The sequence below is a fragment of the Equus przewalskii genome, chromosome 6, assembly GCF_037783145.1.
Source record: "Equus przewalskii isolate Varuska chromosome 6, EquPr2, whole genome shotgun sequence".
Lineage (NCBI taxonomy): Eukaryota > Metazoa > Chordata > Mammalia > Perissodactyla > Equidae > Equus > Equus przewalskii.
This window is the reverse complement of record NC_091836.1, coordinates 39,002,887-39,020,917: the sequence shown is the minus strand read 5'-3', so window position 1 is coordinate 39,020,917 and position 18,031 is coordinate 39,002,887. Positions and strand designations below refer to the sequence as shown.

The window sequence follows — 18,031 nt, the reverse complement described above, 5'->3', positions numbered from 1 at the left end:
TATTTTTCTTCCCTCATTAGGCCTCTGGAAGATCTCAAGCCTTGCCTTGGAATCAATGAAATATCTTCCAGCTTCTTCTCGCTTCTGTTAGAAATCTTATTGCTGGAGGGGCAGGCTAGCCTTCCTATGGTAAGAGTTTTGGAAAAGTCAGATGGCCATCAAATATTTCAAGTTGTAGAAACCTTTAGTGTCTTGAGAAGCAGAACTCTGGGTTCCTTTCGCAGCTCTGTAGCTAACTTGTTCTGTGACTTGGGTGAACTGGACAGATATACCCAGCTTGCTCTGGCACAGCCATGGAATTGCTGGTGTAGAAGGGAAATCTGACTGGGTTCTGCCTTTACTTTCCCTCAGCTGGAGGAGCGAGTTTTGGATTGGCAGTCGTCTCCCGCCAGCTCCCTCAATAGCTGGTTCTCTGTGGCCCCCAACTGGGCAGAGTTGGTGTTACCAGCCCTGCAGTATCTTGCTGGAGAAAGCCGTGGTAAGGTACTTTTTTTCTGTAGAATCAGTATTTATTTACCCCTTTGTAAAATTCATTCTCTTAGTAAACTGTAGCTTTACTGGTTAAATTCCTTCTGGGTTTGCATCATGCCGTGCCTTGGAGGTCTCTTCTGTCCTGATTCATAGTGACTGCATCGCTGTGAAACGTTCAAGTCATCTCAGCGCTCAGGGGTGCCAGTTACTCTGAGGTTAGCGCTCTCCCCCTGCGTGGCTGGTTTATGTGATCTCTTTCTTGCAGCTGTACCCTCTAGTTTCTCTCCATTTGTTGAATTCAAAGAGAAGACCCAGCAGTGGAAATTGCTTGGTAAGTAATTCATATTACCTACCCTGACTGTAGGTTTTCATTCTCTTGTTTCCTCCCCTAAGTTGCTTTTGCCTTCCATTCAGTACATTCCAGTAGAATGTTGAAAAAGGCAGTCTTAAACCTTACTTTGCTCAGTAAAAGAAGCCTTCAAGACCCCTTTGGTACTTTCAAGGTCTGAGTTTAATGCCCTCATTGGATTTTGCCCCTTCTGTTATGATGCGCTCTTGGGCTGGCCAGCTTTAAATCTGCAGGGGTCTTTTACAGTACCATCAGCATTTGTATTAACCATACTTATGCTTTTAGATTAGCTTGTGATAATATAATTATTTTTCTTTCCTAAAAATGGGCTTTGCTGTTGAGGGTGATGTGAACCAGATGTTGGATAGCCCCAAATAAGCTCTTTCTAAGGAACAGGATCCTTATTTTTGTTTTAAATTTGTAAATTCCTACTTACTGTGTAAGTTGTAGTAACATGCACCCGAAGTAACTTGGTTACCATTACTTGGTGATGGTGATAAGAGGAAAATTCAGTGTTGATTTCCTTTTGAAATTTACAAACCTGTCTCTTGACTCTCTCAAGTGGTCTGTGAAGAGATATATGGAGGGAAGGTTGTGAAAGCAGCAGAGTCATTCGTTCCTTCTAACATTTATTCAGCTTCTAGGTGTCAGGCACTATGTTAGGTGCTGGGGGATATAATGGTTTGCAACTTAGCTCCCCTCGTGGGGTGTAAGGTTTGTTTGGGGAACAAATATTCATTCAAATGAAATGACAAACTTATACATTCTGGAAGGGAAAAGTACCAGGAAGGATGGAAGTTTCTAATGAGGCATTGGTGTAGTCTGCAGAGTCAAGGAAGGCCTTCCTGAGGAAGGAACGTTTGAGCAGAGATATTAATGATGACTAGGAAGGAGTGAGGCAGATGGAAAGGAAGAGCGTTCTAGATGGATAAAGCTGTTTGGGTCAGTGGTGTCAAGGAAGATAGAATTTGAAAAGATCACAGAGATGATGATAATCTGGACCTGGGCAGAAAGAATGGAAGCCAAAGGCGTGGGGAGAAAGTATTAATTGAGGACAAAAGAGGGTCTAGGACTAGGCCTTGAGAAACTCCAAGGTTGAGGAGGCAGAGTGGCAGAGGAACCTGGAGAGGACAGGGCTACAGGGTTAGGAGGAACCATGAGTGGGTTGAATCTTGGAAGCCAAGGAATGAGAGAGTCAAGAAGTGGGGAGTGGTCATTAGCCTTGATTGATACTAAAAGGTTCGGTAAGATAAAATGACTCTGGGTTTGTGGATGTGGAAGAAATGAGTTTCTTGTAAGAGTGATTCCTTATTGGAGTTAAGGACAGTGGTGAGCTGAAGGCAACTCATAGCTGACTGTCTAGCTCTTTCGACTGTCAGGCTGGTGGCTTGAAATCAGCCATGGTGGGATACTTAGGCAAAACTTACAGAACCAGAGAACAAATATTCTAAGCTTGTGGGCCAGGTGATTTCTGTTGTAACTACTCAGCTCTGCCGTTGTGGTGCAAAACAGCGATAGACAGTATGTAAACTAATCGGCATGGCTGTGTTCCCAATGAAACTTTGTTTACAAAACAAGTGGCCAATTTGCTGACCCTTAATATACACCATGGAAATCTGCAAATGCTGCCAATCAGGGCCCCATTAAAGCCAGTTAAACATTTGCCTGTACACCACTGGTTGAAGAGACAGTGGATCTATACAACCCTTCCTAGAGATTTAGCAGGGGAGGGAAGGATGGTATGGGGGACTTGTGGCCAAGAGAGGAATTTTTTTAAATGAGAGCGACTTTGAGTTTGTGTTGTTGGAAAGGGTACAATGGAGAGAAGGAGCTTGAAAATATAGGAAAGAAGGAAGAATTCACCATGTACATTCCCAAGAAGAGGGGAAGGGATTGGCCTTGGATCGCAGGAGCAGCACCTTTCTTGTAGGAGGAAATAATGGATACACGGCAGCAGGCTTGTAGATTTTATTGTGGGACATTTGAAGGAGTTTAGTTGGATGGCTTTTCTGTGTCAAATAGGAGGTGAGAGAGGTGAGGTGTCTGTTGTGAGTGAGGAGGGAGGTTGAGAAGTGTGGGAAATAGTTATTATGGAGTGTGGGAAACCAGTTTGACCAGAGACGATGTTAGGTTGCCGGGCAGTGTTGAGGGTCAGCGGAGGCGCTTGTCTTTCATTTATAGTGGTATGCTTTGCCTTTTTGTGAGTTTTCTCTCTGGCAGCCCTCAGCTGTCTGAATTGAAGCATTGAGAACATGGATAGTTTAGAAGTTGAGTTCTGCTAGATTGGAATGATGCAAAGATAGAAGAGCAGAGCTATTAGGTATTCCTCTATCGGTCAGAGTGTTGTTGAAACGATGGACGTAGACTCTGAACTGAATAGGGAGAGAAGCATGAAGGAAGGGGGCCATTGGGGCTGGAGAAGCAGAGATGTCAGTGGACTAGCAGTCCTGCTGAGTCAAAGTAACGTTTTGGTGGGCATAGTTAAACAGGCAGGGAAGAATCTCGGTCATTGTGGTCATGGAGCAGAATGTGTGGATTAGTATAAAGGTTCTCAAACTTGGCTGTGTACTGCAGTCAGCTGGGGAACTTTAAAAACATACTGATACCTAGGCCTTACCTACAGAGGTTCTGGTTAGTTGTTTGGATGGGGCCTGAGCCCAGGTATTTTTGAAAGTTCCCAGGTGATGCTTATGTGTAGCCAGGGCTGAGAAACGTTGGATTAGGCATTTTGAAGATGGAGCAGTTTTAGGTAATGACAGAACCCAGTTGTGATTGTGGGAGTGAGTGGCTGGGGTAGAGTGGAGGGAGGAGGTCAATGAGGTCACAGAACTGAGGGTGGATGTTGGGTGGACCATCCATATGGATGTGGCAGTTAACCCAGCATGATGGCAGAAAGAGTGCTGGTGAGGAGCAAGGTGGCCAGCACTCCGTGAGGAGGGATGAGTTAAGTAGCTGCAAGGAGCGGGGAGCAAGGTGGGTGCAGGTGCATAGTAGGAGCCAAAGGGATCAGGCTTTCATTTTATTTTGATTTTTCGGAGGAGCTGGGGAGAGAGAGTCTGGCATCAGTTATAGGGGAGAAGGAGGAACTCAACTCTGAAGGACATGGTCATGAGAGACTAAATAGCCAACATACCACAAGGGAGAGGATCGTGGAGGACCAGATTTCAAACCAAACAAGGCGTGGACATGGTGTTGTAAAAGAGGATTAGGCTGTAGGAGAATTTACCGATTATCAAGAAGTGTTTCTAGAAGGCAGAGTGGAAGTAAGAGGAGTCGTCTAAGGACAAGAAAGTTGAGAGCTTTCTGAGGATGGTTGTGTTGTGCACTGACTAGTGAAAGCAGGTACGAGTCCTCGTAAGTGTCATCTCAGCAACCTTTGAGCAGGGTAGGCCCTGGAGGGCTGCGTTCTTCACACAAGCAGGCCTGGGTGATGGTCCCTGTGGCTTCTGGTCTGGGCAGGAGACATAGCACTTGTCACATCTTGTGACAAGTGCTGCGCTGGGAGTCTGAGCAAGGTGCTGGAGAGGAGGGCACAGAGGAAAAGTGCTCATCTCTTTCTAGGCGAGTTCAGAGGAGTCAGCTTGTCTCCTGTTTTGGGGCCTTCTTATTGCTGTGCCAGTGTGTAGAAGGCCTTTGTGCCCCCACCAGCCAGAAGCAGCCTTTTCGGACCTCCCAAGGCTAGGCTAACTTTCCTAGGGTGAACTTTTATAACATCCTTTGTGACACCTACTATGTTTAGATTTTATCTGGGATGTGCTCTTTCCTTGCTTGGCCGTGGCTCTACCAGGGCAGAGCTGGATTCGCTGAGTAACCCTAGCCTAGCCTGCTGTGCCTGCACGTGGCGGCTCCTCGGCAGCTCCCTGTTGAATGAGTGATGTCATTAGGGGACATCCAGGAGTGGCGGTCCAGGCAGACAGTGAATGGATGGGTAGGACAGGCTGAGGGGACCGTATCTGCAAAGGACCATTGCTCCAGGTCCTGATAGCTTCTTTCTCTGCCATGGAAAGAGCAAGTAAGGAGAAAGTGGGATTCTGAGTAACACTTTAGATCGTTTTATTATTTTTTGCCTTTTTGTTCTTCTAATAGGCCAATCCCAAGATAATGAAAAGGAATTAGCTGCACTCTTTCAGCTGTGGCTAGAAACCAAAGACCAGGCCTTCTGTAAGGTATGGTTTTTAAGAAATACAGATCTTTCCTATTGGGTTTCCAGAGCCTTTAGGTTAGTCAGAATTCTTTAGTCCATTTACTTGTTAATGTTTTCCTTTTCTCCAGCAAGAAAATGAAGACAGCTCAGATGCCACAACACCTGTTCCTCGGGTGTGAGTATGACCCTCTAACGGTGGGTGGTGTCCATGAACCCGTAGTTGAAGGTATTGCTGTGGTTTTGCTGGCGTTGCTTATGTAAGTGCGTTAGCACTGGAATGGACTTCCGAGACCCTAGGGGTCCTCTGAGTCTTACCCGCCCCCACACACCTGAGGAGGGCCGCACCCGCCCATCAGCGAGTGGCCCCCTGAGGACAGGAGTCTGAACTGGGGAGGGGTGTGCTCTGCCTTGGAGGTGGATGTGCTTTATTCCCTGAATTTCCTGCCTTCGGCTTCCGTTTCAGAAGGATTCATTTAATCTGTCTTCCTCATTTTACCTGTAAAGAAATTGAGGTATGAAGTTAGGTGACTTGCTGAAAGTTAGTGACAGGACCCAGGCTAGATTGTAGGTCTCTGATCTCTAGTCCTGAGCTGTTTCTATCACATCATCTCATGTCACGGTTTCCAGTTTGGGGGAAAAACCCTTTTTCCCCTCAGCTTTGTTGCGATATAATTGATAGATTGTAGAAGTTTAAGGTGTACAGTATGTTGTTTTGATACACATATATATTGTGAAATGATTACCACAGTGAGGTTAGTTAACACATCCATCATCTCACATAATTACTGACTTTTTTGTTTATGATGAGAACATTTAAGATTTCTTAGCAACTTTCAAGGTCATAAAACAGTATTGGTAACTGTAGTCATTAGGCTGTACATTAGATCTCCAGAACTTAGTCATCTTATAATTGGAAGTTTGTATCCTATGACCAACATCTCCCCATTTCCACCATCCGCCAGCCCCTGGCAACTACCATTCTACTCTTTGTTTCTATGCGTTTGGCTTTTTTTAGATTGCATATATAAGTGAGACCATATAATATTTGTCATTCTTTGTCTGACTTATTTAACTTAGCATAATGCCCTTAAGGTCCATACATGTTCTTGCAAATGGTAGGATTTCCTTCTTTTTTATGGCTGAGTGATATTCTGTTGTATGTATATATGTACACCACGTTTTCTTTATCCATTCATCCATTGATGGACACTTCCGTTGTTTCCATGTCTTAGCTATTGTGAATATTGCTGTGATGAACAAGCAGTGCAGATATCTCCTGGAGATAGTGATTTCATTTGCTTTGGCAATATACTCAGAAGTAGGATTGCTGGATCGTGTGGTAGTTCTATTTTTAATTTTTTGAGGAATCCCCATATGCTTTCCATTCTGGCCGCACCAATTTACATTCTCACCAACAGTGGCCAAGGGTTCCCTTTTCTCTACATACTTGCTAGCACTTCTTGTCTTTTTGGTAATAGCTATTCTAACAGGTGTGAGGTGGTATTTCATTGTGGCTTTGATTTGCATTTCCTTGATGATTAGTGATGTTGAGCACCTTTTCATTTATATTTTGGCTATTTGAATGTCTTCTTTAGAAAAATGTTTATTCAGGTCCTTTTGCCCATTTTTAAATCGGATTTTTTTTGCTGTTGAGTTGTATGAGTTCCTTAAATATTTCAGATATTAACCCCTTATCAGTTTATGATTTGCCAGTATCTCCACCTGTTTGGTAGGTTGCCTTTTCGTTTTGTTGATGATTTCCTTTGCTGTGTGGAAGCTTTTGTTTGATGTTGTCTCACTTGTTTATATTTGCTTTTGTTGCTTGTTCTGTGGTGTCATAGCCAGTAAATCATTGCCAAAACCAACGTCGAAGAACTTTTTCGCTATGTTTTCTTCTAGGAGGTTAATAGTTTTGGGTCATACCTTTAAGTCTTTAATCCATTTGAAGTTCATTTTTGTGAGTGGTGTAAGATTGTGGGGAGGAGTCCAATTTCATTCTTTTGTAAGTGGATGTCCACTTTTCCCAAAACCGTTTATTGAAGAGACTGTCCTTTCCCTATTGGGTGTTCTTGGCTCCAGTTTCAAAATATTTGTTGACCATAATGAGGTGGTTTGTTTCTGGGCTTTCAGTTCTGTTCTGTTGGTTTATGTGTCTGTTTTTACGCCAGTACCATACTATTTTGATTGCTGTAACTTTGTAATAAAGTTTGAAATCAGCCATTGTGATACTTGCAGCTTTGTTCTTCTTTCTCAAGATTGTTTTGGGTATTTGGGGTCTTTCATGGTTCGTACAAATTTTAGGATTTTTTTTTTCTATTTCTCTGACAAATGCCATTGGGTTTTTGATAGAGAATACCATGAATCTCTAGGTGACTTTGTGTAATCATGGACATTTTAACAATATTTTTCCAATCCACGAATATAGAATATCTTTCCATTTATTTGTATCTTCAGAGTTTTTGGAGGGGGCGGGGAGAATGAGGAAGATTTGCCCTGAGCTAACGTCTGTGCCCATCTTCCTCTGTTTTGTATGTGGGACACCACCACGGCTTGCGTGTAACAAGCAGTGTATAGGTTTGCACCCGGGATCCAAACCTGCAAACCCTGGGCTGCCAAAGCTGAGTGCGCAGACTTGACCACCACGCCACCAGGGTGGCCCCACTGTGGTTCTTTAGATTCCTGAACACCAGCACAAAGGGGCCAACCTGAATGTGGTGAACTATTGCTTTATGTAATAGGGGGTAGAACTCAATGTTTTGGTACTTTGCTTGGGAAACAGAAAGACTAGCCTTGTCATCTTACAAATTTGAAGTCCTTTTTTCCTCTTAAGGCTGAATTTTTTGTTGCCATTAGATTGGGCTTACTTAGCAGCAGTACTGAAAACAGTCGGTAAAAATGTCAGTCTCTTTCCCACGTACCTAATACCTTTCTGGATTTCTAAGAATCGGTTAATTTTGGAAATACCAACAGGAGTTACTTGGTAGGACCTGGAAAGTGGACTGTTGATCTTTGCAAGGATAGAGTGCTAATGAAGGGCCATTTTTTCATCTTGCAAAGGGAGTGGTTCTGGGTGCTGGAGAAGGGGGGATGAATACAAAATTCTTTATGTTCCAGAAGAACTGACTACGTGGTGCGGCCCAGCACAGGGGAGGAGAAACGAGTTTTCCAGGAGCAGGTGAGAAATAGCTCGAACCCAGTGTAAATCTCTGCACCTGTGAGGCCGAAGACTCCTTGCATCCAGATTCTTGCAGGAAACTCATGCCCTTCACCACAGATAGTCTGTTAGTTGGCATTGTTTGTTGGGAGTGGAAATGGTGTGAGGAAAGGGAATGGGAAATGTTTTGATGACCTTTTCTTCTGACAGCAGAATACATTTATGTTTACCTCTTTGTCCCTTTGCTAGTGACTAAGGCTTCGGGGGCCATCTTTTTCCCACTGTGGTTGGCTCAGTATTCCTAGTGGAATAGCTGGTTCCTTCTTGTTTTAATCTCTCCAGGTCAATCCCTTATTGTATGGGAGCTCTAGAGAGAACCCCACTAATTCTGATTTATGAGCCATGTCCTTTTTCTCTTGGTAGGAGCGGTACAGATATAGCCAACCCCATAAGGCATTCACCTTTCGCATGCATGGCTTTGAGTCTGTAGTGGGGCCTGTGAAGGGCGTGTTTGACAAGGAGACCTCACTCAACAAGGCTCGGGAGCACTCCTTGCTGCGCTCTGACCGGCCTGCCTATGTCACCATCCTGTCGCTCGGTAGGTGCCGTTTATCTGTCAGGGATCCATGAATCTCTTTGGCAGTCTAGTGAAACTTCTGAACCCCTTATCAAAATTATGTCTTTAAATGCACAGAATAAAATGCAAAGAATTGCAAAAGAAAATAATCATATTGAAAGTTATCAAAATATTAAAACAAATTTATGCTATAGAAATACGTGGGGTTTTTTTTGTTTTTTTGCTGAGGAAGATTCACCCTGAGCTAGCATCCATTGCCAGTCCTCTTTTTTTGGCTTGAGAAAGATTAGCCCTGAGCTAATATCTGCCAATCCTCCTCTCTTTTTTTGTATGGGGGACACCACCACAGCATGGCTGGTGAGTGGAGTAGGTCTGCACCCCAGATTTGAACCCACGAACCGGGGCTTCTGAAGTGGGGCATGTGGAACTTAATGACTTTGCCACAGGGGGCGGGCCCAAAATATATGTTTTTATGATGATGTTAAGTGATGAGATTTAGCAGTGGGTCTTATAACTCCTGTAATTTCCAAATGGTGATGAGTGGAAATGATCTTTTGAGTTGTTTGCAGCAGCTGTAATGTGATATGAGAATTTCTGATTTCTAGTGCAACATCACAGCACTACCAGTGTATGGTTTGTTACCTTTGTTCATAATTGAAGGAAATTGCTTAAATTTCAGTTAAAGATGTAATATTTTTTCTACCCGAGTTCCTGGACCCACTGAATTCTAAGGTGTCATGGACTTTGAGTCTTCGCTAAGTGTTGAGTGTATAGGAAACTGCCGCCAGAGGGCAGTGTCCACTTGATGCTGAGTCTGGGTAAGGTAGAGAAGCCGCCAGAGGGCAGGGTCCACCTCATGCTGAGTCTGGGTCTGGGTAAGGTAGGGAAGCCTTCACCCACCAGGGCAGGTACAGGGCAGTGTTCCTCAGCTGAGGCCCTGCTTGACACTCACACTTTCCATTTTCTGATGTCCTCAGTCCGAGATGCCGCGGCCCGGCTGCCTAACGGAGAAGGCACTCGAGCAGAGATCTGTGAATTGCTCAAGGACTCCCAGTTTCTTGCACCAGATGTCACCAGCACTCAGGTAGGATGCAGAAGAGATTATTTTTGTTTTGTTCCAGAATGGATTTAAGAAAACTTACAAGGAAACATAAAATTTAATAACATAAATTTTTAAAAAATGGAATGAAGAAAAGAAGGATATCTTGAGAAATGCAAACAGTGATGACCTAAGACCCTTACTGTCAGTGAAGCACAGATTTGGCTCTGAGTTTTCCTTCAGCTTCTACTAGACATTCTTAGTTCACCATCTCCTTCAGGTGACAACGACTCAGTCGCTCAGGAATCTTACAGGTTTCTCATTTGGCCAAGTGAGAATAGATTGAATTATTGGGAGTGCCGCCACCTGGCTGAGATGTGATCTGTTTATTAACTGTGAACACCCGGTGATGTTTCTCTGCTGTCCAAGTCTGACCTGCCCCTTATCCACTTTGTTCTGGTCCTCAGGTGAATACAGTAGTGAGTGGTGCACTGGATCGGCTACATTATGAAAAAGACCCGTGTGTGAAATACGACATTGGACGAAAGCTGTGGATCTACCTGCATCGTGACCGGAGCGAGGAAGAGTTTGGTGTGTGAGGCTTCCGGGCCGTGTGCCCAGCTAGGCTAGGAATGCTTCCCACTTTCAGCCCCAATTCCACTGTTCTTTTCATTGGCATTCAAGCAGGACAGGATTGTAGAAGCAGGACTTAGCCCACTGGTGAGGCCTTGACTCTTAGTGAAACCACCATCCTTACTGTGCTGAGGTTACAACTCTTTTTTGCAGAGCGGATTCACCAAGCACAAGCAGCTGCAGCTAAAGCCAGAAAAGCCCTTCAGCAAAAACCCAAGCCCCCATCCAAGGTGGTAAGTGAGCTTCTGGAAACCCCTGCCTTCGTGGTTTTGGGAATGCGGCAACTAGGCTTTCCCTTACCTCAGAGCATCAGGAGCTGCAGGGGTCACGCCTGCCTCTGGTGACCTGTGTGAAATCCACCCCTGAATTTCCCTCTCTCTTCTCATAGAAGTCCAGTAGCAAGGAGAATTCACTGAAGATCCTCAGTGGCGGCCCTTCTGAGCAGAGCCAGATGAGTCTCAGTGACTCCAGCATGCCCCCCACCCCAGTGACCCCGGTGACCCCCACCACGCCAGCTTTGCCCACCACTCCCATCTCCCCTCCACCTGTGTCATCCGTGAACAAAAGTGGCTCTACTGCTATCTCAGAACCAGCTAAGTCCAGCTCAGGGTAAGCTCTTCCGTTTCTTCTCCAGCTGTCTCCCTCTACATTCCTTTTGTATGCATGTCTTCAGTCGTTTGCTTTTTGTTTCCCCTTGATTTTCCTCAGTGTTCTTCTGGTATCTTCACCAACCATGCCACAGCTAGGAACAATGCTTTCCCCTGCTTCCAGCCAGACTCCACCAAATTCTCAGGCTGCCCGTGTCGTGAGCCACTCTGGCTCGGCTGGACTGCCCCAAGTGCGGGTAGTGGCCCAGCCTAGCCTTCCTACTGTTACTCAGCAGTCAGCAGGGCCGACACAGACGCTGCCACAGATGCCGGCAGGACCACAGATTCGCGTTCCAGCCACTGTTGCACAGACCAAAGTTGTGCCCCAGGTAAACAGGGACAGTGGACCCAGAGGTGGTCTGGTGAGTCCAACAGGGAGTTGGGTAAGGACCAAGGAGCCTTAGATTATTGCTACTGCTGATGATATTTATCACAACAACACATTTAATGTTCAAAGCTGGGTAAGCATTTTTATAAGTTGTATTTTACATGTTGGGAATCAGAACTTCTGAGAAGTTTACTGATTTCCCCAGGATTGTAACCTCAGGGCCCTGGTAGAGGCGGGATGTAAATCCAGACCTGAGATTCCAAATCTCTGGCTCCTTCCGTTGTGCCTGTAGTCTTAGTTACGCACTAATCGGTTGTGTAATTTTAGAGAAGAGTCTTATCTTGTGCCTCAGTTTCCTTTACTGTAAAAGCGGTATAGTATTTGTCCTCAGTGTGTAGGAACAAAATGAGATGTGAAATGTGAAAGCATCCTGAAAATTAAGATGTTCTACACAAATATAAGAACTTCACCGTGTCCATCTTAGAGCATAGTGAGCCTTGGGCACTGTTAGATTAGAAGTCCTTTTAGAGGAACCCTTCCTGGGTGGTGACATGCTGGAGACTGCGTGGCGTGCTGGTCTGCCTCTTAGTGTCTAATTAAGCTCTTGGCCTCACGCTCTGAACTAGACAGTAATGGCCACCGTTCCAGTCAAAGCTCAGACCACAGCGGCCAGTGTGCAGCGGCCTGGATCCGGGCCGACAGGGCTCACGGTGGCGAGTCTTCCTGCCACAGCCAGCCCTGCAAACAAGCCGGCCACGAGTTCTCCTGGCAGCTCTGCCCCGAGTGCTTCCCCGGCTGCTGTCATTCAGAATGTCACGGGACAGAACATCATCAAGCAGGTAGGTGGACATCTCTCGGTGGATCTCACTCCTTTGTCCTACAGCAGAGGACGGTTCGCGATCTTGGTGATTTGTGATCTTGTGATCTGGATCTTAGTTCATAGGTATTTCAAGTGTGAGTTCCCACCAAGGGCAGTGCACGCTTTATAGATGCCGAAGTTTTCTTTGGTTTCTTTCCACATAGTTCAGCATGTAGTAGCTGAGTTTCTGGATTTGGAGTAGACTCTATGAATTTAGTTAAGATCCGAGTTTACCACTAGTAAATGTAGTATATATTTGTACTTTCTTGGTTGTAAATATGGAAGGATAACCATTGAACTTCAAAGAATTGTTAGGCAAAATAGCAACTAATTCTGATAGGAGTGCTTAATATGTGCCTGTACTCTACTGCTCAACATTTTATAGATATTAAATAATTCTCATAACATCAGGGGGTAGTCACTTTTGTTACCTCTGCTTACAGACGAAGAAATGGAACCAAGTAATGGTAAAGGAATGTTATTTTTTTCATGAAGCGGATATTTTCTGATTACCTTTTGTGGGCCAGGCACTGTCCAGAGCATTGGGGGTTTGGTGGTGTATTACACAGACGAAGTCGCTGCCCTTGAGCTCAGATTCTCCTAGAGCTGGGGACAAACAAGTACTGCAGGGTCGGGGCGGGAAGGGCTGTGAGGATCCTGCAGCGGAAGGGGGAGAGTGGTAGCGTGCTGTTTAGCTAGGGTGGTCAGAGAAGGCCTGCCTGAGGCGACGTTTGAGGGAGGTGTGAGTGAGTGAGAGTGCACCCTGTGCGATTGTCTGCAGGGAAAGCGCCCAGCATGGGAATAGCAGGCGGAAGTGCCTGGAGGCAGGAGTGTTTGAGGCGTAGCAGGGGGGCCACGGGGCTGATGCTTAATGGGCAAGTGTGAGAGCGTGGAAGGCACTTGGCTTCAGGGGTCGCCAGCGGTTAAATTGTGTCAACTCTGATTTTAAGTGTGACACAGGGAACTGTGGAAAGATTGTGGGCCAGAATGACTTGATGTAGTTCACAATAAGGAAACCCCTGGCTGCTGCCTTGAATAGACTCTGGGGAGAAGAGTGGAAGCAGGGAGGGGCTGGAGCAGGTGCAGCAGGGCGGGTGAGAGGCAGTGCGGCTTCGTGTGGCAGGCAGCCATCGAGGTGGGGAGAGGTGCGGGGATTCTGGATATAGGGTCGAAGGTAGGGCCAGTGGTTTGATTATGGGCTCTGAGAGGAGGGAGTTGAAAATGACCCCATGGCTTTTGGCTTGAGTGACTGGATAGACAGTGAAATCATTTACTGAGGTAGAAACACTGAGGTGTGGCGACTGTAAGACAGGCCAAGAGAGGAAAGTATGCTCAGAGTTAGCACCTGCATCAGGTGCATGAAAGTGTGAGTGATGTGAGGCCTAAGACTTGACCACTCATTGGATGCAGACAATGAGGGCACTTGACTGGGTCCAGTGGATTGCTGGCTTTTTGGGAATGAGTTCAAAAGAGAATGTAAGGGGAGAAAGTGGAGACAGTGGTTAAGGTAATTTTTAGAGCACTTTTGCTTTTGAAGAGAGCAGAGACCTGGGACTGGAGTGGAGATGTGGGGTGGAGTGGAGAGGGGGAGGGAGATGTGGGGTAGAGCAAGGATTTATTGTTTTTAGGGTGGGAAATGTCACAGCAAGTTTGCATTCTGATGGCAGTGGTCCAGTAGAGAGGGGAAAATTGAGAGAGAGAGAAAGTGCCTGAGGCTGGAGGGTTGCCTCTATTACACATGGGAGATTGGCCTTACATAGGGGTTGCTATATGAACTCAGGAAGTCTGGCCCCCACGCCCAAGCTCTTAGCCACCATGTAATGCTACCGCTCTCAGAATGAAGATTGTTGGCACAACCATCAATAGACAATTTTCAGACTGGGAGGTGTGAATATGTATTAGATAATATTTATAGGCGATTATTAGGTTTTAATAGGCGATTACTTTTTCAATTTAAAAAGTCCTTTCTAGATTAGAGATGTGTACAGAAGTATTGACCAGCAAAATGCTGTGTATTAGTTTACTTTAAAATATTCCAACCCCCTCCACCCCGCCCCAAGAAAGTGGGGTGAGATAGATAAAATAAGATTGGCAAAGTGATAGCTTTTGAAGCTGGGTGATGGGAACATGGGTTTGTTATGCTATTCTTTTCTTTTGTGAATGTTTACCCTTTTTCAAAATAAAGAGTTAGGAAAATATGTGAAACACTCATAAAGTGGAGGTTTGCCTAATTATACCATATAACCAGTTTAGCATTGTGAATCCCTTTGTCAGTGCTGTTTCTTCCCCATCCAGGTGGCAATCACTGGGCAGCTTGGTGTGAAGCCCCAGACAGGCAACAGCATTCCACTGACAGCCACTAACTTCCGTATCCAGGGTAAGGATGTATTGCGTCTGCCGCCCTCTTCCATCACCACAGATGCCAAAGGCCAGACGGTTCTGCGAATCACTCCGGACATGATGGCCACGTTGGCCAAGTCCCAGGTTACTACAGTCAAATTGACCCAGGACCTCTTCGGGACAGGAAGCGGCACTGCAGGCAAAGGCATCTCGGCCACCTTACACGTCACCTCCAATCCAGTCCATGCAGCTGACAGCCCTGCCAAGGCCAGTTCAGCCAGTGCCCCTTCATCCACTCCAACAGGTACCACCGTGGTCAAAGTGACTCCTGACCTCAAGCCAACAGAAGCCTCAAGTTCAGCTTTTCGCTTGATGCCAGCACTTGGTGTGAGTGTGGCAGACCAGAAGGGGAAGAACACAGTGGCCTCTTCAGAAGCGAAACCAGCTGCCACAATCCGCATCGTGCAGGGCTTGGGAGTGATGCCTCCCAAGGCAGGCCAGACCATCACAGTTGCAACCCACGCCAAGCAAGGGTCCTCAGTGGCCAGTGGGTCTGGAACTGTCCATACTTCAGCGGTGTCCTTGCCCAGTATGAATGCTGCCGTGTCCAAGACTGTGGCCGTGGCTTCTGGGGCTGCAAGCACCCCCATCAGCATCGGGACAGGAGCCCCCACTGTGCGGCAGGTCCCTGTCAGCACTGCAGTTGTTTCCACATCTCAGGCTGTGAGTAACCTTAGTGGTGAAGAATAACCCTTCTGTTTAGGAAACTTTGTAAGGCTCCCTAAGACCTAGGAAACTTCCCTTTTTAGAAGTAGAAATTAGAATCCCTGTCGATATCACCTCATTTGACCCAAACAGGCTTATTTACTAACAGACTTTAAATTTTGAAACAAATTTATCAAAGTGTAGTACATGCGTACATTCTTATAAAATAGTAAAATAGTACAGAAATTTATAGAGTAGAATATAAAATTTCTTTCACCACCCTGTAATTCTCCCTTTGTGAGGGCTAATTACTGTTGGTATTTTGGTATTTATTCTTCTAGTCCTTTTCCTGAGCATTTTCATACATATACACAGTTTTTAAAAATCCATATGAGAAACCTTATTCTATATATTGTTCTGTGATTTGCTTTATTTATTTAAAAATATGTTTTGGTGGGGCTGGCCCCGTGGCCGAGTGGTTAAGTTCGCGCGCTCCGCTGCAGGCGGTCCAGTGTTTCGTTGGTTCGAATCCTGGGCGCGGACATGGCACTGCTCATCACACCACGCTGAGGCAGCGTCCCACATACCACAACGAAGAATATACAACCATGTACCGGGGGGCTTTGGGGAGAAAAAGGAAAAAGATAAAAAATCTTAAAAAAAAAAAATATGTCTTGGGGATTGTTCTAGATCCTACAGAGGAATTGACTGCGTTTTTAATGCTACCGTGGCAGTTCATAGAAGGGTGTGCCTTACCCAGTCTTCTGTTAAAGGATGCCTTTTCACTGTTCAACCCTGTGCTACAGTGAATGTTTGTGGATGTATACACGAACACGTGTATCTCTGGAGCAGATGTTCCCGGGATGGGGCCCAGAGGTATACGTGTTGAAACTTCTAGTACTCCAGTTGTGCTACCATAAGGGCCATACCCAGCTTACATTCCCATCAGCAAGACTCCTGTTTCCCCCACACTCCAACCAGTGCTGGATAGCACATCTTTTTAGCTTTGTATACCTATCTTACTGGTAGAAAGACAGTCTTTTTCTGTTTCTTTTCCCTGGTCTTCAGTGAGGTTGAGCATCTGTTCATGTGGATGTTGGCATGTGCTCTCCAGTCCTGAATAAATCTTTGCTGGTGTTCTTGGGGTATTTGGCTTTTTCATACTGTTAGAGGTGGCCCTTTCTATCTTCTGGATGTTGAATTCTCTGTATGTGTAGAAACATTTTGTTCCAGTCTGTCATTTTTAACCTTGCACGTGGAACCTTTTGCTCTATAGGTATTTTATCTGATTAGATCTATCATCATTTTCTCTTATGGTTCCTAGGTTTTGTGTCTGTCCCTTTCTAACCTAGGGTTATAAAGATATTAGCTTTTATTTTCGTAAAATATTTTCAGAGTTTTAAAAAAAGTATAATTCATAATCCATTTGAAATATGTTTTTGTAAATGACATGTCAAGATCTCATTTTATATTTTTCAGATTATTCCAATATCATTGACTAGTTTATTCCTTACCCATTAACTGCAAAATATGACATTTATCATAAACCAAATTCCAATATCAAGATAAATGTGTTTCTGGGTGTGTGTGTGTTTATTCTTTAGCCTCTAGATAAGGAGCATAGTTCTGTATAATGGGGTGCATATGGACAGTAGAAAAGTTTTACTTTTCTAAGCAAGCTGTATGGTAAAACCTCAATAATCTCAATAAAAGCCAGAGTGATAAAGGAAGGAGGACACACATATTAGTAAAACCAAGGAACCGACAAACCCCAAAACAAAGTGTGACTTAAAAGGACTTATTTATATAGGTTCTCCTGTCACAGAAGTCAAAATAAGGAAGCAAGGAAATAGCGCTTACTTGATCCCTTTTTGTTTCTCTTGCATCCTCTGACACAGGAAGATAGCACCCAGTGGCATCTCCCTGTTACAGTCACTCTAGGTACATGCAGCTGGAGAGCATTTGGTGGGGCAGGATGTGCTGAGAGGTGCTTTTTCCCTGTCTGGTCAGCGAGTTAGGCTGGTTTGTGAAGGGACAGTTCTACTTGGTGTACTGGTGGTCTGAAATGTTTTAAGCAACTAAGGCATTCTTAAGGAGAAAGTAAAACCATAAGTCTACCTGGAGGCACCATCTCAAAGTATTAAATTGTTGATATATTTAAGTGCTTTCTAATGGGCTACAAATTGTAAGTAAACTCTGGGGACCTGCGAAGCAGTTTTGCACCAGGCTGCCTGGCTGATTTGGAACTAGCTTGCTTGCAGGCAGTGTCGATGCTTGTTTTCAGCATCCTGTCAACCACCCCTCTTGAATCATCTTTTTTTTAAATGCTTTCTTTTTAGCTGGGAAGGATTCGCCCTGAGCTAACATCTGTTGCCAATCTTCTGCTCTTTTTTTCCTCTCCAAAGCCCCAGTACTTAGTTGTATATCCTAGTTGTAAGTCCTTCTGGTTCTTCCATGTGAGCCGCTGCCACAGCATGGCTGCTGACAGGAGTGTTGTGGTTCTGCAGCCGGGAACCAAACTCAGGCCACCAAAGTGGAGCGTGTCAGACTTTAACTGCTAGGCCATCAGGGCTGGCTCTTCAATCATCTTTTAACATCAGGTTTATAAAAGATTTTACTGTATATAAATTCTGTTACCACCCAAGGGTTAAAAACTAGGCAGCCTAAAAACAGGTGACGCAATGACCTAATCTTAACCATCCTGAAATCTCAAAGACTCCAGGCCTTTTTAACTTCCTTTTTGTTCCTCTGAGGCCTTGTTAGCTTTGGGGGTGGACTTTTCACT

General features: G+C 45.1%; 1 protein-coding gene across 10 annotated transcripts in view; it reads left to right on the top strand.

The window, feature by feature from the left end:
• NFRKB (nuclear factor related to kappaB binding protein) overlaps positions 1-18,031 on the top strand; it is a 39,769-nt gene that overhangs the window by 18,451 nt on the left and 3,287 nt on the right. For 6 of the 10 annotated variants that reach the window (XM_008518696.2, XM_070623431.1, XM_008518697.2 and 3 more), the window contains 14 exons: positions 21-129; positions 352-478; positions 737-802; positions 4,907-4,986; positions 5,093-5,139; positions 8,079-8,139; positions 8,542-8,716; positions 9,673-9,779; positions 10,202-10,325; positions 10,521-10,600; positions 10,756-10,976; positions 11,076-11,343; positions 11,969-12,181; positions 14,497-15,264. In XM_008518696.2, the coding sequence (XP_008516918.1) occupies positions 21-129; positions 352-478; positions 737-802; positions 4,907-4,986; positions 5,093-5,139; positions 8,079-8,139; positions 8,542-8,716; positions 9,673-9,779; positions 10,202-10,325; positions 10,521-10,600; positions 10,756-10,976; positions 11,076-11,343; positions 11,969-12,181; positions 14,497-15,264 (2,446 nt within the window). The remainder of the gene's footprint in view (positions 1-20; positions 130-351; positions 479-736; positions 803-4,906; positions 4,987-5,092; positions 5,140-8,078; positions 8,140-8,541; positions 8,717-9,672; positions 9,780-10,201; positions 10,326-10,520; positions 10,601-10,755; positions 10,977-11,075; positions 11,344-11,968; positions 12,182-14,496; positions 15,265-18,031) is intronic. The other 4 variants (XM_070623434.1, XM_070623430.1, XM_070623435.1 and 1 more) reach the window with 1 other exon arrangement.